General features: G+C 41.2%; 1 protein-coding gene across 1 annotated transcript in view; it reads left to right on the top strand.

Moving 5' to 3' along the window:
- Positions 1–935: 935 nt before the first annotated feature.
- RAB3B (RAB3B, member RAS oncogene family) overlaps positions 936–25,065 on the top strand; it is a gene marked incomplete at both ends in the record, with an annotated part of 44,195 nt that continues 20,065 nt past the window's right edge. Inside the window, 2 exons of the mRNA XM_082286712.1 lie at positions 936–956; positions 6,142–6,369. Of these exons, the coding sequence (XP_082142838.1) occupies positions 936–956; positions 6,142–6,369 (249 nt within the window). The remainder of the gene's footprint in view (positions 957–6,141; positions 6,370–25,065) is intronic.

Below are 25,065 nucleotides of genomic sequence, written 5' to 3'. Positions count from 1 at the left end.
GAGGAAATGTAACTGATACCGAAAAATGTGCAATACTTTGGGCAAGACTGAGCTGCTGTCACGTTGCCAAGTGAGATGATTGTCAATTGTGTGGATCCTGAGAAAGGATTTGTCTTTGATCCAAATTCTAGCCCGGAGTAGGTGGCTGCAGCCTGTTATTTACATAAGGTCCGAGTTTGCCCACGTGTTTTGGCAGTCCCCACAAGGCGAGATAATGTAAGTCAGGATGACAAACGGTGCTGTACCCCGGCTTACTGGAGAGGAAATGTACCAGACACAAACTTGGCCTTTAGATTGTGTTAGCCATGAAAAAGACAACTATATTCTGTTACGTTTTTCTGCTCTAAATCTGGAATAATTTCTACTTTAAGGCAGTTATTTTTGTGTGGATGTGCTGTAAGTTGCTGATGTTTCCATGTCCTATTGAAGTTGCCCTTGCAGCACGGTAGAGTTTGATCCAGGCTTTGTGCAAAAACCCTGTGTGTACAGAGGTATTTCAGCTGCTTCTTGGTTCCATTTGCTTTGCTGCCTTTCTGCAGGAAATGTGTAATGGATCCTATCTAAGGTTTTCCATCCACTTGGGAGATTTATGTGGAACTTTAATTTTAGATTAGTAAACATAATCTACCTTTATTAAATTTTAAACTGATGGCTTCGAATATTTGCTGTTATCTTAACATCTGTCACTAACTTAAGCACTGTTTCTGTTGTCTTTATACACTACAGGACTTTCCTCTTTACCTTCAGTGGAGGAAGCTCAGACCTTACACAGCACTGTGTTCCCAGCCTAACCTGTCTGCCCATTATTCTCTTACTTAATGTTCTTATTATCCATCTTTATCATAATCATTGTAATCCTTTTGCTTCTACATCACAGGTTCAACAGTGTGACCACTCTCTTGGTTCATATACTCACAGCAAAGCCTTCATCTCTCATGGATTATAGATCTAAATTGGTAACTATCGCTTGCTTGCAATGTTTATTAGCAGTTATTAATTGCTCATACTCTGTTTTCTGCTTCTGATAAATCTCTCTTGTAGAACAGCATTTGTGTAAGACTCTCTAAGGTCACGGCCTTATTTCCTTTATGAGCTTTATTCTTAGGACAGCAGACATTGGCTGTAAAAAAAATTCCATTGCTTGATAGAAATCTGGTTCAGAATTGAACTTAATTTCTGAAAAAGAAAACAGAAAGTGTTTCTTTCCCAATGACAAAGCGCATAAAGGAGTGAGTTATAATAGAAAATTGACATAGATGTGTCATTTGTGAACTAGAATATTTTTCACTTAGATGCACTTTTTAAGACTTTTTGGGGAAAATATACACAAGGTATTAATGCTTTTGAGAAGAAGTTATATTGCATATTAGTAACACCTTTCCATGGATTACTGTAGATGTACAGAGGAGTGGTTTCACCCCATCCTCTCATCTGCCTAATTAAAGAAATGTGTGTTAGTGGATGATGATGATGAAACAGGTAAAAGTCACAGTTAAATTTAAATTGTTACTGGTCCTAAATAACACAAGACATATGTAGGAAATCCCAGTTTGGGCTTTAAAAATGAAGCATATTAAGAGATGTTTTTATTGCTAGAACTGCCCAGAAGTAATACAGAGAATACACAGGTTCATAACAAGTTGAATTTGCATATGTGTCTTAAGGTATAGTTTGAAGTATAAGTTACATCAGTGTGACCACATTTCATAGTTAACTGGGGTGTCTGACAGCAGAAAAGGAGACTCTTTTCCAAATTCAGATTTCTTTCTCACACTGTTGTGAGAGACGTGTCTGATGTGGAGACAGCATGTCTGTGAACACACCCATGTGTTTGCTAATAAAGAGACATGTAAACTTCCAAGGTAATGACTGGATTTTTTGTTTCTTGTCTGTGAGAGGATAAAGAAGAACAGCCCTCCATTAGTTTGTAGTCAAAACCATAAGGGCTGGTGACACTAAAAGTCAACCTTTTTTTTTTTGGCAATAAATGTATGGTGAGATGCATCAGTTGATTTCTAGCCAACACTTGAAACTTTTACTGAGGTTGGCTGTAGGCAGTAAATATTGCAGAGCAGAGGTTACAGTGACCACTTTCAATGATTCCTAAGAGCAGGAACACTTTGATGTTTTGTGTTGCACTAGAAACCAGTTTGAGTGTTCATCATGATGCTGGTCACAAATTGAGGAGCACAGCTGTGTGGATCCATTTATATGACGCATTTCAGTGAGCACTAAAAGCAGCAAAGGCTGGTTTCCCATGGAGGTGTCTTAGGGCAATAGGCTTTTTACTTTAAACTTCATTATACCAAAATAGAAACTAAAGGCAGGAGAGCCACCTTGACCGAGGAATATATTCTTTGGTGCCTAATAAGCTCTGATTAAGATTTTATTGCTTTAGAGCATTTGCAGCATCCTGCTCTAATGTGGTTTCTTTGTCTAATAAAAGATGAGCTCACACTGCAGGCTTTTTCCTCAATAGGGAAATAATAAGGTATCTCAGAGCTACAAAACTGCCTATTCCCACAAAACTAGCTGGAAGTGGCTGTGTTTGAGACCTTGCTCCCGTTGCTAATGCACATCGGGGAAAAGATTGTCAATATTAGTATGCTCTTAGCTACAAAGAAGTGGGCTACCCAGGCAAAGAGCTAAATCATGCAAGGTCTCACACTGAAGTGTTCTCAAGGACAATCTGATTGACAGCTTTTCCCTCTCCTGTATAACAGGTTTTATGTACTGTAGCTAAATCTTTCCTGCATAGGTATTTTATTGAGGATTATTCCAAGATGGTCAAAATGGAAACAGTCACGAGCCTCTCCTTTGCCCTCTGTGTGCCAGTTGTATTTGACCTGGTCTCCTGTAACAGAACTCTCCTTGGGCTGTGTTTTTGTATGAAACAGCAGAGATGCTGCTCTGTTTGGAGTCATCCTAAAAGAGCATCTGTGTCTGTATGCCCAGGGAGCAGGGGTTGCACTGCCAGCTAAATGGCCTTGCACCAAGGAGGGAGGACAATCCCCTGGGAACAATGGCTGTGGGAGCCTTTGGGTGATTTGGATGGGAGCTGCCCGACCTCAGCTCGTTGTCTCCATTTCCCTCTGCTGCAGAATGTCCTCCAGGTGCAGAGGGCCTGCAGGAGATGTGATTTCATGGACCTTTCAGTAGCATAGCAACTGCCACCACTTCCCAGTGCTCTGTCCCCTCTGCTTGGCTCCCTCAGCCATGCGGGATAAGGAACTGAACCATCTTTATAAACAGCCCTGCAAAACAGGAGAAGCTGTAGGAGGATTTATTTTTAACTGGCATCTCTCTGTTCTCTGAACCAGCTCTCTGCACGGTCCTCAGGGCTGACATGACTGGGGAGTGCTTGGAGCATGACCTGAGACAACAGGTGGGGAAGAGAAAGAGAGGGGAGGAGAGCCAGGAGAAAGGTCTGCAGTTTCCTGGCTTTGGGATTTAAGTGCAAATTCAGGGGCAGCCCTGTGAACACTTCCAGCCCAAGTGCTGGTGGAGCACAGCTTCAGTAATTATCTGCTGTCAGAGGGATAATCAGAAATTTTATAAAGTCCTTTCAGTTTCACTCTATTCACTAAAGGGGAAAGGGAAAAGTCAAATTTAAGCAAGGGGATGGAGTTTTCTTTAAAATTTTTGTGCTCTGACTACCTCTGGTGATTCAAGGCGCTGACCTGCAGCATCTTCAGCCAGCACAGAGGCCAGCAAGGGTTGTGCTTCTATGACAACAGCCCCACGTTCTGGGCAAGTATCATTTGATCTTATTCTCTGTGTTGTGCTTCTAACAAAGCTGCTCGAGCTGGCCACATTCTGTAATTGCTTTTTCAGCTGAGATCTGAAAGTCACATTTGTAGCCAGGTAAAATTCTGTTTAGAGCAATCTAGGAGGGTTAATAGAGGCAGCAGTGCTTCAGTTAAAAGATCACCTTGGAGTGTGTGGATGAATTCTGGGAAGGCAGGGGTAGAAAGAAGATACTGATTCCTGTATGATTAGTGGAATTCATCTTTGTTAAAGGTCTGTGTCTGAATCTTTAAAAGACCAGGCTTCAAGTGATGAGGGTTTCTCACTATTTCAAGCCTGTGTAAATAGAATGGAGAAGCAGAGATTTAATTTTTTTTTCTTCTTGAGCAAGTGCACAAGTGTTCTCAATGGTATTTGTGGAGATTATAATGTGTATGGGGAAGATAAATTACTCAAATAGAATTTTCTGTCGTTCAGTGTAGTGATGGTGCAAATCAATTACCTGATTCATAATTTTGGCAGCTGAGCCAAAGCTAGATTTCTAAGGCTAAGGAGGCAGTGAGTGCATTGGCCTGAGTGTGTCAACAGAAGTTAGTCAGATGTTGAATTCTTCGTTTTAGAAATTCCTGCTATGAACCACACCACGTGGGTAGAAGAACTGTTTTCTGATACACTAATGAGAAGAAAATTTGTTCTTGTGTTTTCTTGAGTGCTTGCAAATGACTGTGGAGTCTGACTGAAGAGCAGCTGAAGTTCAGAAGAGAGTGTATCAGAATTGTGCTGTATCCTACAGAGAAATACAGAAAGATTTTACTGCATTTGGTGCAGCTGCTCACTATTGAGCTACTGATGAATTTTTTCAGGAACTGCCCTTGTGAATACAATCTGTGAACAAAATGTCTGCTGCACCAACCCTTCTCCGTGTGAGAAAGTTGCATATGTTTAATCAGAGATAAACTGTCGTGCTTAGTGTACTGAAGTTTAAACTGGGTTGCTTTTGGTTTGTTTCCCCCCTGCTGGGAATTTAAGTTAAATTGTCATCCCTATTTAAACTGTCTTGGGACATCATTTTGGTTTATAGTTGTGAATTTTGAGCTATTTGTTTTGGTTTTGTTTGGGTTTGTGGGGTGGTGTTGTTGTTGCTGGTTTTCTTCAGTGTATGGGTGAAGTCCTGTGTGCAGGTGAGACTTGCTAAGAAGGGAAGTATTTGGGCATGTGCTGAGAGTAGGCACTGGAGGGAGTTTTGTTCCCGAAGGTGCCTATGAACTTGAGTTGAGGAGAAAATTAACTTACTTCTGTGGATGCTGCGTGAAGGAGAGACTTCTGTCACAGCTCAGTGCCTTCTGATTCTGCACACGAGTAGCCCAGGCCCTGGTTTGGATGAATAGCTGCTAGTTAGACCTGTGCTGTCATTGCTCCAGTTTGCCAACCCTGTGACTGGTTATAAGGAGCCAGGACCTTCGCTTATTTGATGTGTGGTAGTTTCAAACAGCATGAGAGATTAAAAGTGTGGTATATCTGTTAAAAGGTAAAGTTTCTTTTTCCTTCTCTATAGTAATTTGGTCTGTGTAGCTGTGTTCTGTACAGAGATGAAGAGTCAGAGCCTTGCCTCCTCCCACCAAGTGTCTGAGCTGCACACATTGCAACAGCCAGGGCTGCTCATGGTCCTTCATAATTCATATTCTGCTGTTGTTTTTTTTTGTTTCTCAATCTAAAAGGGATAATTTATCCATTCCAAATGCTGCCTGCACGCCCACCGAGCTCTCACATTTTTATACAGTTCTGTTTATTCCAATTGGAGTCTTGAGAGTAGATAGGTATTGGATGGATTCAAAGTTTCCAGCTGAAATTCCTGTTTTTTCATCTTTTCCATTGCCTTTTTTTTTTTCTTCTGTAAATGTTGAGGGTGGAACTTTTCTAAGGATAAAATGGTGGTGATGTATGCACTAGAAGCGTAAAAGCAGTTATTTAGGCTTATTTACCTTGGAGGCTGCTTGATGAGTTGCATGGTTGGATGCACTGTCAAAGACTTTAATTCTTGGTTGCAGTTTATTGGAGCAACAGAAGTGGCACCCTGCCACTGGAGTAAAGAATGCTGTTTCCCCATGAGTATTTGAACAGTCTGCAATAGCCATCTGTTATTCTGTTAAACACAAAGCAGTGCAACAGGTGTATTTCTTGGGTTTGGAAATCTTACCAGCATGAGTGAACAATAAACATTTAAAGCCAGGATTTAAAAGAAGATTTCAAAGTGTGCTCCTCTTTATTCAGCAGATATAGGGATTATGACATTAGAAAGTAGAGAGATAACCTAAACATATGGTACACAGTTAAGGAAAACAAATGCTGAACTGCTCTTAAATCTGACTTTTTCCATGTTTGTCATTTTCTTAGATGGCTTCAGTAACAGATGCCAGGTTCAGGCAGAAAGATACTTCAGACCAAAATTTTGATTACATGTTCAAGCTCCTGATCATTGGCAACAGCAGCGTGGGTAAAACATCCTTCCTCTTCAGATACGCCGATGACACCTTCACGCCAGCCTTCGTGAGTACAGTGGGAATTGACTTCAAGGTGAAAACAGTTTACAGGAATGACAAGAGGGTGAAGCTGCAGATTTGGGTAAGTGCCAACATTTTCAAAAATGCTTTAGATTAATCCTAGCAAAGGTGTGACGGTAAAAAATAGCTTGTTTGGAGGTGGATTTTTTGATTGATGCAGATTTTGACTGCACAGAAGTTCTATATGGCTCACCTTTGTGTCCCTGCAGTAAACTGAGTGAGTTCTCTTTGTGTTACTCTTTTGCTCAGTTGATGAGGGTCCTGATGTGGTCTAAGCAGCTGCTCTACATTTGAGTGAACTCTATGTACAACTCACGCTATCATTTTATGTCCTCTTTATAAGATACTTTAATTTCCTGTAACTCATGTACCTGCTCAGCAGCACATTTCTACCCAATTTCTGCCCCATCTAAGAGCTTAGTTTTCTAATTGATCTACATGCACTTGATTTATAATTATTCTTTAATAATTGCATCTAAATGTAAAATTACAGTAATCACATCTGGGTTTTTTATTTATTGTGGTGATCTTGAATAGTGATAATCTAAAATGAGGTGCTTTTTTTTGTACTACAGCTACATGATTCATTTTATTTCTGTGTTGCTGGGTACAAGGTACAACAAATTATTTAATAAAAGATCTTTTTCGTGTTGTAAAATCCTGACATTGAAACTAAGGTAGGTCACCTGACATGGAACTGATTTAATTGAGGCTTTTGGCAATAAAAATGTTTTTACTTCAGGCTCTATAAGCAACTAAAGGTGATTTCCATTTAGTTGGTCTTTCTGAATTTTGGAACGTGAAATTTTCTAAGAAGTTGCATAAAAGCAAGATGAAAAACACCAGAAAATGTTAGGGTTTTTTTCAAAGATGCTGTGATTAAAGTGAATTAAGCAGTAATCTTAATTAAATCTGTTAGAGGGCTTTGGGGCAAAAAGGGCTTCAATAACCTTAAACTTCTTATGAAAAGAGATGTCAGGTGGATTCCTCAGAGGGTGCTATCTACAGGACCTGGAATATTGGAGTTACCAACAACACTGTTGATTTAACAGTTATTTTTAATAAAAGGTACTCCTAAGTTTTGCACAGTTTCCAGAGTAACTTGTGTTCTTTTCTTCTCTCTTTTTGCATGGCTTCCTGACATGAGTCATGATTCAAGGACATTAACAAAAATACTGTGTACCTCTATCAAAACCACAGTATTTGAACGTGTGTGTCTCCTGCCTGTCCTGGGATTATATTTGTAATTTCAATGTGTTCTCCAGGGTACATGTAGTAATAGTGGGGTCCACTAGCATACTAAAACTGTGGGTTCCTTTGTGTAGGAAGGAAGAGTTTCATACCAACCTCTCTTCCAATTGCTTTTCAAAATTATTTACAGCTGCTGTTGGGTTTCTGAGAGTGTGAGACTCTGTGGCTCTATTAAATTCTGCTCTGACTTACAATTTTCCAGTTATGTTGACATTTTTTAAAATTACGCCCCCCTTAAGTTTGGCATTTAGCCTTATCTGAATCAGGTTTAATGTGAAACTAAGTGAAGAAGGAGAAGGTACAAGTGTTTGACTTAACCACTTCAAATGTTTTTCTAAAATCCAGAGAAAAGCACTTCTAGGAACCTCTGATGTTCTCTTCTCCACAGACCCAGGGTTTTTCAGTTCAGGGGTGCTTGTAGAGTTCTGAAGTGAGCACAGCTGTGGCAGACTGGAGGTGCTCAAGGGCTGTGCCAAATAACCTTGTTCTGTGTTCTGCAAATCTCAAGGTGAGAGGGAAGTTATTATTGCTGTGCTGTGATCCAGAGAGATCTGTGATCAGTGGGACTTTCTTTACATTGCCTATTGCCTGTGTTGAACAGAAGAACAGGATATTTGGGTGCAGGACCCCAGCTGCAAAGAGTTCCTTGTGTTGTCTTAAAGCTCAGAAAAATCCACACTGCTTCAAGGGCCGAGCAGCTGCATGTAAAGACTGACAGCTGTGTCAGTAAATGTCTCTCTGGCCTGACTCATGGTTTTGTTTCTCCAGCCGAAGTTGATGAGCATTTTAAAGCCAGAGATCTTGCATTTGTGTTTGTGCTGAGTTTGAGGAAGTCTGTATTTTGTGAATCAGGATTTGACAAGCTGTCACATGGAACGATCAGAAGAGAGTGCTCCTCTGTTTGATTTTGGTGTCATTAGTGAGCCTCTTGCTTTGTTGACATTAACGCCTCAATCACCCAAATTGATATTTTAATAATCAGTTGTGCTTGTGACTAGGCAGTCTGGGAAACAATCTGCTTTGAAAAGACTTGAAAGGAATATCTCTTTAGCTTGAGAGGAATGGGACATAGCAAATAGATTAATGATGTTTTTAAGGTAGATTGACAGAACTGCTGCTGCATATGGAAACAGTAAAATGGCCCAGAGAGGGTTTTATGAAATAATGTTTTGTAGGCTTTTTTTCCCCTTTCTTTAAAGAACTCCAAGATCAGTTGTCTGTGTTTTAATTTCAAATATTTTCTGTCTTGTTTAGGAATGGTGGTGTTGTGTTAATAGAATAAATTAACTTTATTGAGAACATTAATTTTGTAGTTGGATGAGGCTTAGTTATTTGGTATCTAATTAAAAACATTATTTACATAAATGTATTCATATATCATATAGATATTTACATATCTACATAAATGCAATTCTTGGATTAGATTTTTTTATGCCACTGCCATCTGTAATAATACTTTCATATAAAGCATCTTCCTTACTATTGGTTTGTGAGGAGCCAATTTAATAATATCTCTCTGCATTTCTTGACCAACAGTTTTGTATTCCCAGAGTTGCTAATTACTGTTTACTGGAGGAAAGCTATTATATTTTCAGCTAGGTATGGTTTTTGTTACAAATAAATCTCAAAGGTAACATTATTATATTCCTACCAAATGCAAACCGTTAATACTTAAGGCAGGCTTCAGGTTGCCTAGCAGCTAGAGAGGGCCACTTTGTCCAGATCCAGATGGAAGCGGGGTGAATGAATAAAAGTGATTTCAGTTTTAGGTAAGAGCAAGGGAAGATTTCTTTTTCTCCCTTCTGTGCATTTGTGTGTCTGTTGCTGGTAAGGAATAACGGTGGTGAAAATGACAGCAGAACTCCTGAGCAATGTGACGTCGAGGGGAGCTGCTGAGGGGCAGCCTCTGGCCCTTTGTGCTGGCCCAGTCTGTTCATTACATGAACTCTTTGCACAGTCACATAAATTAACTGATGGAAAATCATTGGCAGGGTTTGGCCCCAAACACTTGCACACTACCCAGTACATACTTTGTGTGAGGAATTTGATTATATTTCCATTATACTTTTGTGCAGCACCCTATACAAGGGACTCTAATTTCTGTTGCATGTACCATACATAACACACAAACATTGATATGATTAATAATAAACATAACTAAATGCAGGGTTTGGCAGCTGATGTTACAGTTGAAACTACTTTCAACTCCCCTTGTAAAAAGCAAATAGGGATTAAATTTAACTTCAGGTTAAAAGGCAGAAAGACTGTGATGTTCAGACAGAGGCAGCATATTTAGACTGAAGTATGATTTTTCTTTTAAGGAGCTGTTTATCAGAATTAAACTACTAGGATGAAGGTTTTTCCTTCTCATTAACAGAAATGTCTCCGTGGCTTAACTGCTGAAACCTGTTGGGGTATGAGATTAGCTATATTGGATGTCTGAAACACGTGTTACAGCTCTCAGGCACAGCTGGGGAGAGGGTAGGAAGCAACATTGCTCTGTGTTTTTTGGATCTTTAAAAATGGAAATATGACAACTGCTAATTATATTGAGTGTCAGTTACCACTACAAAACAGAAAAGTGTAAACCAAAATAACCCCCTTGCTGTGTAGCCGTCCAGAAGGCAAATACACAGTGTTTTTAAAAGCTTTTTGTATCAGGCATTGCCTGGATGACAGGATGATCTTGACCAGCTTGTCTCTTAGGAAAGGGATTCAAAGAAGTAACACTGGCAGCTGAGTTCTTTTTTTATTTTTTAATTTTTTTTTTATTATTATTTACAGGAGGTAAAATTAGAACACCATCATATTTGATTGTAAATTTTAATGCTAATTGCACCCTTAACCAAAAGCTAATTATGCATTTCAGATGAGAGAATCATCTATTCCCAAGGCATCCCCTTCCTGTCATGGTTTTGCTAAGTTCCTTTCAAACACTGACTTCAGGCTTGAATGCTTGCACAAAAGTTGTTTCTAAAAAAAGAGCTAATAAGGTTCAGTAATTTAATGTATAGATGTGATAGTGATTGGTGTCTCTAAAACACTAATGGGCCTGATTCTACTTTTATAGACTCACAGTTGTGAAATCCTCTGGTTTGCTGTTTAGATGAAGAACTAAAATGGAGAAATTCATGATAGTCAAAAGAACAGGTTGATCCTTGTAATTTGCAGCATTAAGGACTTATTGAGTCCCAGGAATGAAAATCATTGTGGGTGAGTGGATGTAAAGCACTGCTTCTCATGCTAAAATACAATGCAGAATATTTGACTGGAGAAGAGATGCAATAACAGTGTCTGTAATTCAATTCCAAGGTCTTGGTTATATCTCAAGTAATAATACTTCTGCTTTGAGTAGAACTTGGTGCTCATGCCGCTCTGAATGGGCTTTAAGATTAGGGTTGCAAGGGTGATACAAAGGAGAGAAATAAAATCTTGACAAATAAGACCCTGAGTGGTTAGTTATCCCACTCACTATTGAATTTATTGAACAGCCTAAGCTTGCTGAGCAGGGCATTGCTGTGTTTGCAGTTAAACAGTTGACATGGAGGGTTTATTTCTGTTTATAGTTAATCACCTCAATCCCATTGTTATCTCATTATAACTCTGCATTACAGTGAAGGCCAAATTCAACTTCAGTCTAAGCTGATACCACTGGAGTTATCCTGCTGACAATATTGGATTTGCTTTCACTGCAGGTGTAGTCTCTCTTTTCGTGCTCCATCTTTGCAGAGCTACTGGGCCCTTGGAGGCCTTGTTTTGTCATTTCAGTGAAATGAAACATGTTGTGTTCAGAGGTGCCAGGCTGTATCCAGGGGCAGTGTCGAGTGTGTGCGTTAGCTGATAAAGAGCTGTCGGTAGTGCAAAGGTTTGGACCTTTCCTACAGAAAAAATGGACCAATGTTGAATGTTTGTCAAGTAGAGGAAAAGCTGTATGTGGGAAATTTCAAGGGAAATTATTCCGTTGATGTAGTGAGGCAGTTAAGCTTTGAGAGGACAAGTGAGTTGCTGGCCTTATGATGTTTTGCATTTAATGCTTTTTTACCAGAAATTCAGAGTAGGTATTTTGTAGTCACTTCTCATAAGGTCTTTAGACTCATGTGCCTCAAAACCTTTTCCTGTTGTCATTTTCTTAGCAGAATCACCCTTATTATGATTTTCTTTCACAATGTTATCTTCTGCATAATGACTGGGTATATTCTATATTTAAATATGCTTGGTTGCACTGTGATCATTTATGAGATAATACAGTGGGTGGAATTTATGAGTTCTCATAGTGTTTGTCTCAAGTGAGCACGTACTTAAACTGTGTCACATTTGGTCAAATGAGAAAATATAACTACTGTGCTTACTCGCATTTATAACTTTCATGCATTGTGTTGTCTACCGCAGTGTCATGTTTATGCAACACTTGAGTATCTGAATGGCTGATTTTAGAACTAAAAAAAGGGAATCCAAGCCCCCCAAAGTGCTTTTCAGATGTGAGAAATTGTACCCTATAGCACAACTGGAGTAGTGGAGCAGGAATTTAACAGTGTGAACTTTGTGATTTATTTTCTGTTGTCCAGCTGTTCAACATCATCCTGATTCATTAAACAGCATGAACTGAGCTCCCAGAGATAAGCACCGGTTTTCTGTATGCTGTTGCAGTGGAGGCATTGGACTCTGCAGGCAGAAGGAAACACTGGCGAGAAATACCAGAAACTGGACAAAAAAGCAGCACATTCCTGCAGTGTGGAGAGCTGGGAGGCCTATGGTTTGCTGGTTAGGTTCTCCCATCTCCAGAACAACAACGTTTACCAGGAGACGCTGGTCTCAACCCAGATTTCTGGTGAGCTGTTCTGGCTGCCCAGAAAATACTAATGAGAGTGACAAAGTAGGAAACATAAATCCTGTTTGGGTGAGATGTATCTTCCAACAGCAGCTTAGCACCTTGCATTTTATGGCCAGGGGCCACTGCAACCCAAAAGTGTACCCTAAGCATCCCAGTGTATCCTTCTCTGCTTCTGCCACAGTCTGGGTTTGCAGCATTGCTAAGGTCTTCCTCCATCCAAATGGAGCTGCCAGTCCCAAGTGTCTTGCTCAGCTCACACATGGCATCCTGTGCTTCTGTTGGGCATGTGCATCTTATTTGAAAATTCCTCCAGTATTGCCAGTTCTGCTTTGCATCCATTTCTGTGCTAATCAGATACTCATTGCTTTGCTACTAATTTGTGTTAGAAACTAAAACACGAGGTGGCAGGAGTGTTTGAAACCGGGGAGGAGCAGGTGTAAGTGCAGCAGATAAACACACTGTGTTATGAGCTGCTGTGCTTCATTAACTGAAGTACCTTCATGTGATATATGACTCAAGTGATTAAACTTTGTGTAGTACTCAAAGAAGGCTTGATGGTGGTATTTTCTCAGCCAGATTCTGGCTGGTTTGTTGCTCTGACAAACCGATCCAGACATCTGCAGTAGTGCTAGAGGGTGAAGTCCTGGCGAGAGAGTGGTGTGTGTGGATCCCTGTGTGCACATATGCTACCAGGTTTTACTGTGCCTCTGCTTTCCTTGTAGCCAGAGCAATAAAACAGAACATACAGGGGATCTGTGCATAGGATGTTTATGAGGCAGAACACTCACCCTACTGCTGGTTTTGCTTTTGCATGTGCTTATTCAAAGATTCACCTGCTGCTTCCCCTGTGTGGGTCCCTCAGTCGACACTGATGCTGTGGCAGTTGTGAAGTTGCTGTGTATTCCAGTGCCATGGTAACTGCATCCTGCTCTGCTGGCTGCCAGCGGGCACCGAGCCTGCCCAGTTGTGAAAGGAAGCAAGTGCTCCGAGTGCCAAATTGTGGTAGACTGGTATGAGTCAGCTTTGATAAGTCCATGTGAAGTCCTTTACCAAGGACTGCAAGTCTCTTCTTTTTTTTTAAGGGAAGAAAGAGAAATAACTCCCATCAAATGTGTTTTGGATTTTTTTTTAAACTCTAAAAGGCTAAAAAATGTGTTTCCATTGGAATTACCACCAAGTGCTAAATTGCTTTCTTGCTCTGCAGTTTAACCTCATGCTGTACACATTTCTGTAAGGCTGTGCCACTTTTCCCATCATTTTCTCTTGTCTCTGTGTTGTGCACCCTGGCTTGCTCTTGGAGAGGTCAGAGAGTACTTTTGTAAGCACTTTTGCACTAACTGCAAGGAGAGTTCTTGCAGAGTACTCTCATAACAACATTTGAAATCACGGAGTTGTGCCTAAGAGTGAGCAAGTAGAGCTGAGGAAAAGAGAGGAAGTCTTGTTTGCTTTTTGGAGATGTAATACCCTGACTGTGATAAAGCACACAGGTGCATCAATGAATTACATGGAATAATAACCCTGAAAATTTACAGCCAAGCAAGGGTAATTAAGGAATGCATTTTTCAAGTCTTTCTTATATGAGAGTGGAATGATGGACTATAACCTTTATGGTTTTCTTACCCTCTCTTGGCCCTTGCTGGGTTGCAGAACCACCAGCACTGTGAGGGCTGGTACCTAGCGCAGTGTAGTGAGACACAGAGGGGAGGTTGTCTGAAAGAAGGGAGGTTGTGCTCAGTGCAGCATGATGGGGGCTTGCAGCAAGCCTGGCTTAGCTAAAGCACAGCTCCAGGCTGACTCTGCTGTGCCCCCTCCACCTCTGGAGTTCTTCCTCTGGCAGGTGAGAGCCTGTGCAGGCAACTCCACTGTGCAGTGCTGATATGTCCCAAAGGGAGCAAGAGCGTGCAGTGAAAACTGGGGCAAAACTTGTGTAAAATCAAAGCAGGACCATGGAAAGAAAAACCCCAGTGCCCTTAATGATTGCATTAATTACAGTGGAAAGCATCACTCCAAAGAGCAGTGCTATAAACCCTGGCTTGCAGTAAGGAATGGCCTGGAGCTGCAATCCCAGGAGGGCTTGAGGGGTGGAATTGCTGTCGCAGAAATGTTGCCCTGTGTGAACCCCAGGTGGATTCCAGCATTCCTGGGAGATGGTTGGTATCTGGACTTCCTGAGATGTGGAAGGGGTATGCATTTGGCAAAGCTCTTCAGCCTGTTTTTGTACACCCTTCCTCACCAAACCCCCTCCCTAGGTTGTTTTCCTAAGTGTGAGAGTGAAGCACAGAAGGGACTTGAATGGGTTGGCTGATTATGGGAACTCAGAGCTCCAGATGAGCAGTACTTCTGTATCGATGCTCATTCTGACTGTTGTCATATAATCATGTAACTGCTGCAAATCCATACCTGTGTAAAGCTCATCCTAGCTAAAATGGATCTTCTCTTTTATAAGAATGCCCTTCATCTTGAAAATAGCATGCAGGAAAAGTCACCACTGCAAAGATATTAAATGAAGTGAATTTGTGAGAGCTGCTTAGTCCTCCTTGAATTTTTGGGAGTTGGAAGTGTAAAATTAATGATTTCCTTCCACTTGTGCTGGTTAATGATTTTAGGGAAAAGCAAACTCTTTCAAGGGAAGAATTTGTATGAAGTCCTTCTCTGTGTTGTACTTTCTGCTGTTCCGAGTTGCACATGCCCTGCTCCACAGTAGCATGTTCAAAGATGTGGCCATTGTTCTGAAATCTTGGATGTGTCTGAAATTACTTCAGTTTTTCTGCTAAAATTCTGATTTAAATACGTATAGGAGCTACTTATATTCAAGAGACTGCAAGAAATCTAAAGGGAACAAATTCAGTAAAAATCCACCGCTGTCATGGCAAAACTGTGATTTCAGTAATCTTTCACCTAAATCTGGAAGTGGTCTTGGTGTACAGGATATTTACTGCTTTAACACAAATTTCACCTGAGTCAGAGGAACTTGCAGAATCTGACTGTAAGTTGGACACAACAGCACCTTTGCATCAGTGCAGTGTCAGTTCAAAGTGATTTGTCAGTTCTCCCATCTGCAGCAGGTGCTGTGGGAATCCTCCCTTGCCCATCTGGCTGGGAGACCAGGAAGCAGTTGCATGTCAAAACCTGATGTTGCTAAGTGATGGCAAGGTAGCCACCTGTCTTAGCATTTACAAACCCCCAGTGCTCAAACAGAAGGAAATGAATAGCTTTATTTGCCATTAACTGCGTGCAAGGTGTTTATTCACTTTGGTCCTGAAAGTATGAAACATGTGCATCCCTTTTACTCCAGCTGGAATCTTCAGAGTTTTAAGGTCCCTGGAATGGCAGCTATTTATTCTGCCTGAGAATGCATCCTCCAAGTAATGTTGTATTGCCCTATAATTGTGAGAGACAGTGCAGTCAGTTTGATGATTAAAATACCACAGGCTTTAAAAAACAAACCAACAACCCAACCAAAAACCCAACACAAAACCAAACTGCTTTTTATCAACTAATACAAAGGCAGAGAAGAGGTGGTATTTGTTTTGTTGGTTAAAATGTCAGAATCCATGCAATAGCCCTCTTTATCTTTTCTCTCCTTTTTCTTTTTTTAAACTGCAGCCTATGTGGCCAAGAAGCATTGTAGCATTGATTTCTTTTCTTACTGTATTTTTTTCTCAAGGAGGCTGAGAATAAATATAGACTATCATATCTGCTAGCTATTCCGGGACTGTTGTCGGGAAATAGGAGATCTTTCACTTCTTGTCTGCTTATTTTATGGATATTTTTAAAAAATTGATAAAAGTTATTAATTGCCCTCATGCCACAGGTGACTCATGTGTGTTTTGCTAAAATCTGTCTGCTCAATAAAGTACTTGTTCAAAATAATCTCTCAAAGTGAGATGCTGAGTGACTTTTGCAGCCATGACTCATTGGATCCTCATTTTTAAAATGAAAAGATTCCCAAGACATGTTAATTTTAAGAACTCATCTATTAAATTCTTGATTAATAACAATAAGAGTATTAGTTTGACAGTGTGTCAAGGCTTGAGGGATTCATATAACCAGTGTTCTCTATTCAGAAAAGGAGGGATAGTTCATTTTTTCACAGAGAAGGACTTGGCAAAGACCCAGGTTTGGAGCTAGAACCCCTCACCTGAGAGAATGGAAGCTTTCCAGTAGTTGTCTCCCTGTGAGGTGCAATCAGAAATCCAACTCGCCAACTGCATGGACTTCCCTTCATCCAGAGGGTGTGGAGCACCTTTGTGTGTGCAGAGGAAGGGTCAGGGATTTTCAGGAATGAAATCTGTACTGGTATCAGTGATTATTTCCTTCTCCTCAAAAATGAGCTCTTCCCGAGTTTTACAGTTTTACCCAGCACAGACAGCCCTTTGATGAATTCGAATTTGAATGGGAGCAGCTTCCAGCAGGGCCTTCTGACCCCAGAGAAGCTCTCCCAGAGTCGGGATTGTGTCCTATGTAAAGAAGTGTCCTATCTTGGGAGGCTTGGTGCCTTGGTTCTCAGCTTTGGCGATCCCAAAGTACTCCCACAGGTAGCTGCAAAATCCTGTAAGTTTAACTTTGCTCTTATGACTGATCTCTTCATTCACTCTGAGTAATGAATGGAACAGAAAATTGTGTTTCTTTGTTTTATTGAGCAATGAAAGAGAAAATTGTGCTTCCTTTACTAAACAACCATTGCCAAAAGTAGCACCTGACTATATTTTATCTGTCTCTTTTTCCTTACTATTATTTTACTACCCTAAATGCAATCGTTTTTTTTCCCTTTGGATTTCTTTCCATCTTTATGCCCTGAAGCTGCAAACAGCAAATTTTGTGAGTCATATAAGTGTTCTGAGACATCAAATTAAGTAGAAACTGGAGAATGAGTTCTCAAAAGGTTGTGAATGCTGCTGACGTCAATCTCAGATTGAAATAAGAAAGAAGATATGGCTGGCAGATCCTGTGAGCAGGACTGTAAGCACACTTATGCTAATTCTGTTGTTGGAGGAGAAATTGTGTTTTTATAAATGAAGGTAATAGTCCCAACTGAAGACTTAACAGGCATTCATCTTAGTAACTAGATGATCTTGAGCTTTCATACTTTATGCTGAAATTTGCCTTCAGCAGATTCAAACGAAATTGCATGGAAGTGACTAAAATGAATGGCAGCATGCTTTCTGCTTTTTCAGCTTGTAATATAATTCAGTTTTCCAGCTCTGCTTCTGCAGAATTCCTCCTTCAAAGTGACATTGCAAAGTATGGGACTTTTTAATGAACGGGAGACTGTGAACCTATTTAGAGATTTTTCTTGATTGTCTCTGGCAGAGAACAGAATTTTGAAAGTAGCAAGGAGTCATGAAAGTCAATATGTCTTATGAATTATTTTGATAACATGAAACATTTATCTTGTAGAAAGCAGTTAGTAATACTGTTTTTGAAGGTAAATTCATGCAGATTGCATTTCCATATTGATTTGATGGTGCTATTGAAAGTTTCTATAGGTGTGGTGAGAAGAGTGCAAGAAATGACTAAAGGAACGGGATGCTTTTTTTGTGGAAATGACAGGGAAGTTATTTGCTGTTAGCTTATCAGTGCAGACTGTTTTTATGTGTATGCATGTTTTGCCTTTATGAGTGCAGCAGTTCAAAACTGTCAGATAACTGATGCACTTGTTGACTACTTTATTCTACCTCCATTCAGATGGTTCACTGGAAGCCTGCATCCAGTTGTTAATTAATAGTGCTGCAGTGATCACTCTGAGTCTAGATGTGTTTAACCAAAGGTATCTTTGCGGTGGTGAAGTAGGAGTTGAAGATGTTTAGCCCTTTGTCAAATCAAAAACTGTCTCTTGGAAAGGATCTTACAGCAGCAGATACAATAGTGCCAGGTTCAGAGAGACCAAAGTGAATTGAAGTGAGCCCAGAGGTATTGAAGGAGCAAGGTAATGTGATTTGCTGGTTAACTGGATCAGGGCAGCAGTGGGAATGCCTCCATCAGGTATCTGGATTGCTGTGCACAGGTGCCTTCCTGATGCCATGAAGAATTTTTGACAGATTTCTGTGGGAAGTCAGTTTTTGGATTGGTGGCATGGCAGGTAGCTGTGTATGAAATACTGCAGTCAAGGCCAGTATGAAAATAAACAAGGAATATCCCTTCAAATTTAGAGATTAAATACAGACTGGATTTACCTGCAGGTAGCCAGCAGGAGCTCAGTGGGAAAGTAATGAAGTGGGATTGTCTAGCTGGGTACTCAGTGCGAAGTGTGCTTTTGTTTTGAAGCTGAGGAGAGCGCAGGGGAAGAAATTCTGGCTCTTGAAGATTGTGCACACTGTTCTGTGAACAGAAATAACAAAGAGCAGCAACCCCAGGGGCTGGTGCTGCTGCCAGCTGCAGGGGACACCAGAGTGAGCCTGTCCCAGGGGTCAGGCTTCAGTCTCAGGCTCCTTCTGGAAGGGGGACCAAACCCCATCAATTTGCAGTCCTTTTTTTGCCATAGATCCTTGGTCACCATTGAAAGGGAGAAGCAGGCAGTGATGACAAATAATGTGGCTGAAAATGTACCAGCCACTGAGATAAGAGATAACGTGTCTGATGTATGTGATGACAGTAGAATTTTAAGGCTTCTGACCAAAAATGATCAGAGATCATCTGGTAGTCACAGTGTAGTCAACAGTGAGGAAGGGACCCGTGAGGGATGAGGTCCTTTAAATTACACATACAGGGTTAAGAAAAAGTTTTAAATTGAGAGTCTGGGGCAGGGGAAGGGGGGAAGGGTCTGTGGAGTTTGCCTGATTCTGCTTGGAGGAGGAAGAGAGGTTTTAGTGTTTCAGTTATACAGGAATATTTTAGTATTGCAAAGGTAGTCCACCACAAGCTGGTTTACAGGCAATTGGCGCCTAAGTTAGGAAAGTGTTTTCCTGTTGGTAAAGTTTTACATAATTATACTTCTCTGCAATTTTGGATCTATTGCAGAAACGTTTCTGATTGCTGTTTGGATCAGAAGCTTGTGCTGTTCAAGACAGGATGCTGAAACACTTCAGTGGCTAATCTGAGCTGGCATGGTGATTTCTTTACCCTGTGGTGATTTCTTTACCCCCTGGTGATTCCTCTACCCTATGGTGAATGAGCACAGAGACAGAGAAGCATTTCTGTTTCCCGAAACTTCCTGTTTGTGATTAACCAGCATAAAAGTTATTATCTGCTGAATTGATGCTTATCAGAATTCCTAAACAGCTCTTCTGCCTCCAGCAGTGACACTCGATTATGTTTCTCACTCCTAAGCCTCTTAGAGGTTTAGCATTTATGAATCCCCTCTAATGCTTTGCTTGACACATTTGGTTCGGCATATGACAGTGATCAGCTGAGAGAAAAACAAGTCATCTCATCAAGTACAAATTGAGGCTTCTGGTAAGGAGAATGGAGAGGCAAGCACAGGTTTCCTGCTGTTTGAAGTCAGAATAGAACAGGGCTGTTAAAATAACTGTAATGTATTTAAAATAAAAACAGGCTATGTGTCCACTTCCCAGCCAGCTTCAGACAGTCCACCACAGCTGGTTTTGTGAGCAGTTGTAGGAGGGAGGCTGACGACTGGGGGTACTGAAGGGAGGTGGTTCAGCTCTCACTTGGTGCCTCAGGGTGCTGAGCATGCTGAGGGTGTGTCATCTTGCATTTGAAGGGCTGCCCACCCAGTGCCCCCTGGAATGCAAAGTAGATGGTCTAGTGGGGAGGAGGCAGCCCTGGTGCTGATTGGGGTGGTGGCTCCTGCAGCCCCTTGGTGCTTGCTCGCTCCTGATCCTCCTGCACAGAGACCCTTCAGCAGTGGCTGGAGGAGGTGCTGCTCAGCCAGCCTGGGTAACCTTTCAGCAGTGGCTTGACAATGAAGGCTCCTAAGCATTCCTGTAATACCAATGATGTTAAAATGTAGTTGGTATTGTAAGCAGGTGCATTCCAGCTCGGCATACCTTGACAATTTGACAGCAGCCAGATGTTTAACTAGGTGGAGTAAGCGATGACACTCTAAATACCATCATATAAATCTTGCAAATGGTACCACAGCTGAGCCTCTGGGTATGCCTGGTGAATTGTGATTTCTCAGAGGTCCTGTTCGATCAGAGAGTGAGCTCTTCCTTTAACCCTTGACTGGACCCCACAGAGACAGCCGGTGTTGTGATGCATCACTAGTGACTAATTTCAACAAGTCAGTTAATTGATCCTTTGGAGCTACACAAGGCTGGTTGAAAATAGTTAAATGTTGTTTTAATGGAAATTGTCCTAATGTTGCTGTGAAATGGAGCTGCAGAAAGAAGCTTCCTACAGCTGCACAGTCTTGCTTTGGTATACATTTCAGCCAGCATATGGTATGCATTTTAACTGAACACATGGAGAACTAATTTGATTTGAGTTGATTGATTTTGATTACTGACATGAGGATATGCTAATGAGAAACAATCCAGCATGTTTAAAAGATGGTTTCAATTTCTAGCACAGCTGATACATAGTGTTTGTATCATATGCATGAAAAGTACAGGAGAAAATGTTGTCTATTTTGAAATTTTTCTCAGTGGTTACTCCATGGTGAACAGGAGGAGACACATTATTCTGATTGCAGCTTGACAACACATTCTTCTGTCGCTACAAATTAGGACTGATTGAATATAGCCAGCTAGGACAGGTGTTATTTCTGCATCAGAAAATGGGCAATACTGGTAGCTGTAAAAAACCCCAAACCATTTTTCAGCAAAACTTCTGCTGTGGATCAGATCAGTTTCAGAAGGAGGTTGTTCACTAGAGGTGTATGAGGTCCAGGAGACCAGCTCAGACCAATGTCTTTGAAACTGGTTTGTTAGTTTTTAGTTTACTGGAGCCTGATCAGTTTAGATGTTTGTGTACATGTTGCTTAGGGAGAAAAAAGCATAATATCATAGTGGAGGATTTTCAGAGAAGGTGGATCATTGGATGCAATATCTCAAACCTGAGGCTAAATACTTCTGCTTGTGAGCATTCAGTTATAGGTAGGAAACCTACTACACAACTTGTGTGGATATAAACCAGCCAAGGTATGAAGTGCTGCTCTTTGAAAAGAACTGGAACATCTTCCTTGATGTATTTATTCCTCCTGTGCTCTCAAAAAGTCATATCAACTTATGTAGACTGGAATCCTGCAAATGCTGAACAAACGTGCATCACTCTAAATGTACAACTTAGAACAGCCAGCTCCACTGGTCTTACCCTCATGAATATGGATTGAAATAAAAGTCTTTCCAAGCGGTCACTAAATGAAGCTGGGTCATAGCAAGTCAGCTGTTCTCCTTATGGGACACTTAGAATCATAGAGTTGGTTAGGCTGGAAAAAACCTCTAAGATGGAGTCCAGCTGTTTACCCAGCACTGCCAAGCCCACCACTAACCTATGTCCCCAGCTGCCATATCCACTTGTCTTTTAAATACCTCCGGGGCTGGTGACTCCACCACTTCTGTGGGCAGCCTGTTCCAGTGCCTGACCAACCACCCTTCAGTGAAGAAATTTTTCCTAATACCCGGTTTAAACCTCTGCTGGTGCAACTTGAAGCCATTTTTCCTTGTCCTGTCACATTTTACCGGGAGCAGAGCCTGATCCCCACTTCAGGGAGTTGTAGAGAGTGACAAGGTCCTCTCCAAGTCTCCTCCCCAGGCTGAACATGCCCATCTCCCTCAACTACTCCTCATCACTTGTGCCCCAGACCCTTCCCCATCTCCATTGCTCTTCTCCAGACATGACTGATGTCTAAGCACAAGAGTGATTTCCACCTAGCCAAAAATACCCACTTCATCAAGGAGGTATAAAATCTTATTTATATAAGAACATTAAATGATAATCCACCACATAGTAATTGATAGCTGATCTGAGTGACTTATGCAAATAATCACTATAGACACAGCTGCTGCAGGAGGAGAAAAAGAGTGGGATGCTTTACAGCCATCTCTGCATGACGTCTCTCATACAGCACTTGAGTAATCACACTGTGTGCAGCTACCAAGGTGAGCCATATAAATAACATTTATTTAAGTAAACAGGAGCCTCCTGTATCAAACCTGAGCTGGAGGAGGGGAGCTCTCCTTCTTTTCCCCCTGTTCTAAGGTTCCACAGTGGGATCAAACTTTCTACCTGAGCACAAAACTGTTGCTCAGGGAAAAGAAATTTGCAGGTAAGATAAGCCTACAAATGTCAGAGCTGCAATTGCTTTGTCCCAGAGCAGCTCCAAGGTGATCACAGTGCTTGTTGCACTGTTGGCAGCACAGCTGGCAGTAGTGCCAGTGAGGCTGCTTTGGGACTCTGGAGTTCTCTCACCTTTAGACACTGTGATGTGTGAGAGGACGAGATGGCACTCCTGGGAAGCAGAAGATCCCACTGACACGTGACATGTTGCTCTGTTGCCAAATGGGGTGTTCTCCTTGGGCACACAGTGGCACAACCTGGCTTTTCTGCTTTTGCTGTATGTTTTGCAGGAGTGATTCATGGGATGTGAGCACAGTTGCTAAGATCAGGAAGAGGTTTGCTGGTATTTAATCTGCTCCTGTCAAGCAGCAGGGTTGTATCTCCCGGATGTAGCAGATGACAGCCTTGATACGTCCATGAGGCAGTTTGTATATGATATTTGGAAGGTATAGCTTGTCAGTTAACACCTGTCTTCATTCAGGTGTGTAAGCAGATGGGCAGGAAAGGCAAATGAAGTATACTCTAAATATGAACCCCTGAAACCTAATTCTCTGTGGCCAAAACAATCTGTATTTCATTGTGATACCTCCAATCTGTATTTCAGTGTAGATGAATAGCTACCTTCAGGCTGGTGTTTCTTTTATTTTCTTTTTTTTTTTTCTCTTATATATCAACTCTTCATTCCTTAAAAACACTAACTAATCCTCCTGGTATGGCTTTGTCATACCCATGTCTATAGATGCCTGTCTCCCACATGCCCCCAAAATTCAGGTCTTCTCTGCAAGGACAGTTTGGGATAGAAGTAGATCCAGGGCACTGGAAGTGGTCAGAAGTAATCAATGGAGGTGAGGAGGCGCTTATGTAATTGAGAGGAAAATACTTGCTAGTCAAAGGTTAGTGAAGAGAGAAATGTTCTCACAAAGACTCAGCAGGACTCCTGAAAGGCCCTGGCGTTGTGCCCTTGTCTTCCTTGCTTTAACAACCTGTGATGAGCTTTCTCTCCTCATTTTCTGAGCTGCCCCGCCAGCACTGTCCATCTGGAGTGACAGGAGCCTGCTCTGTAATTGGCAGGGTTTGTCACTGTTGAGCAAGTGAAGAAATGGAAGATAAGCTGCCTATCTCAGCTGAGCTCAGAGAAACCCGGAAAACTCCAGGTCCTGTACCTGGGATCAAAATCTGGATCAGATGCTCTGTCTGAAGTTACATTGGAAAACTGTGCCCAGAAGTTATTTCACTTTCAAATTGTGGGAACTACAGTGAATTATGAATAACAAGCTGGTGACTCCTGTGAACAAAGAAATTCTGAAAAATCCTCTGCTGGTTTATTGCAGCTTCCCACAGAAAAGGATGAATGAGTTTGCAGCAGAGAAAGTACAAGTCTGTGTTAAAGTATTCAATTTTGTGTTGAAAACATGAAGCTGGAAGGAACAATGGTATCCTGGTAACTTGTGATCTTAATCTTTCTTACAAGATTGTAAAACTGTTTACCCTGGCAGTATCAAGTTAATATAGCACATTCTTTCTGAATTTCTTGTTTTCCCTTTTATTACAACAATGTGTTTGCAAACTCTCTGATGTTATATACTGCTATTGAAGCCTTGTGATCCCTTCAGCAAAAGAAAGATGCTAATTAAAAGTATTTTTACTACTGTGCCTAGTTGATTTTTTCCTTCAGTTGTTCAGTCTTTGTTTTAACAATCCTATTAGCACCTGAAAATTCTGACTTAAGCACAGTCTAACTGGGACACAATGTGAAGCCTGTGATTGCCTTTCTCTTTTTATTAGAATATTTCATTAATTGTATTTCCATCCATTCCCCCTGGAATCTTGAGTATGTCTGAGAAATGGCTTTTCAGTAATCATGTGGATACAGAGGTAGTGACAACTCTGCTCCTCCAGAGTGTGGTTATAATTCTCAGTGCAGTCTGTGCACTAAACTCTGCATTACCATGCTATGAAATTGTCCAACATTCAGATGATGTCACAAGCTGACAGCATGGAAAAGCTCCAAGAGGAGGATGCTGCTGCATGCTAGAAACATATGTCACACAGCATCAAATCCTGACTTGAGTCTCTTGGATGCATGAACCAAATGCATCTGTGTCTTTGAATGTCTTCAGCTTTACCAGATTTCTTCACAACTCTGTGGCTGCTGAGTTTGGCCAAATCCTCGGAAGTGACAGACGAAACCCTACACAAAGATGTAAAAACCAAATATACAAAAACTCCAACAACCAAAAAACCCCAACCCATCAGTAGATGCAGAGGTCTATGATTACCAAATTAAATAACTAATTGAAGAGTTTTCCCTCTCTTTTAAAAATTTAAATCATGAAATGGGTACAAGTCCTAGACCCAGTGAGATCAACAGGAGTTCTTTGGTCTGAGTGTGACAAGGATAATATCACTTTATCATCTGCAGTTTCTAAGTACCTTGAGTGTTGCAGATTTAGAGAGTCATTCAAGCTTGAAGGAGAGACTGCCTGAAGACCT

This window comes from Coloeus monedula, assembly GCF_965178545.1.
Source record: "Coloeus monedula genome assembly, chromosome: 9".
NCBI classification, from domain to species: domain Eukaryota; kingdom Metazoa; phylum Chordata; class Aves; order Passeriformes; family Corvidae; genus Coloeus; species Coloeus monedula.
This window is presented reverse-complemented; position numbering and strand designations above follow the sequence as displayed.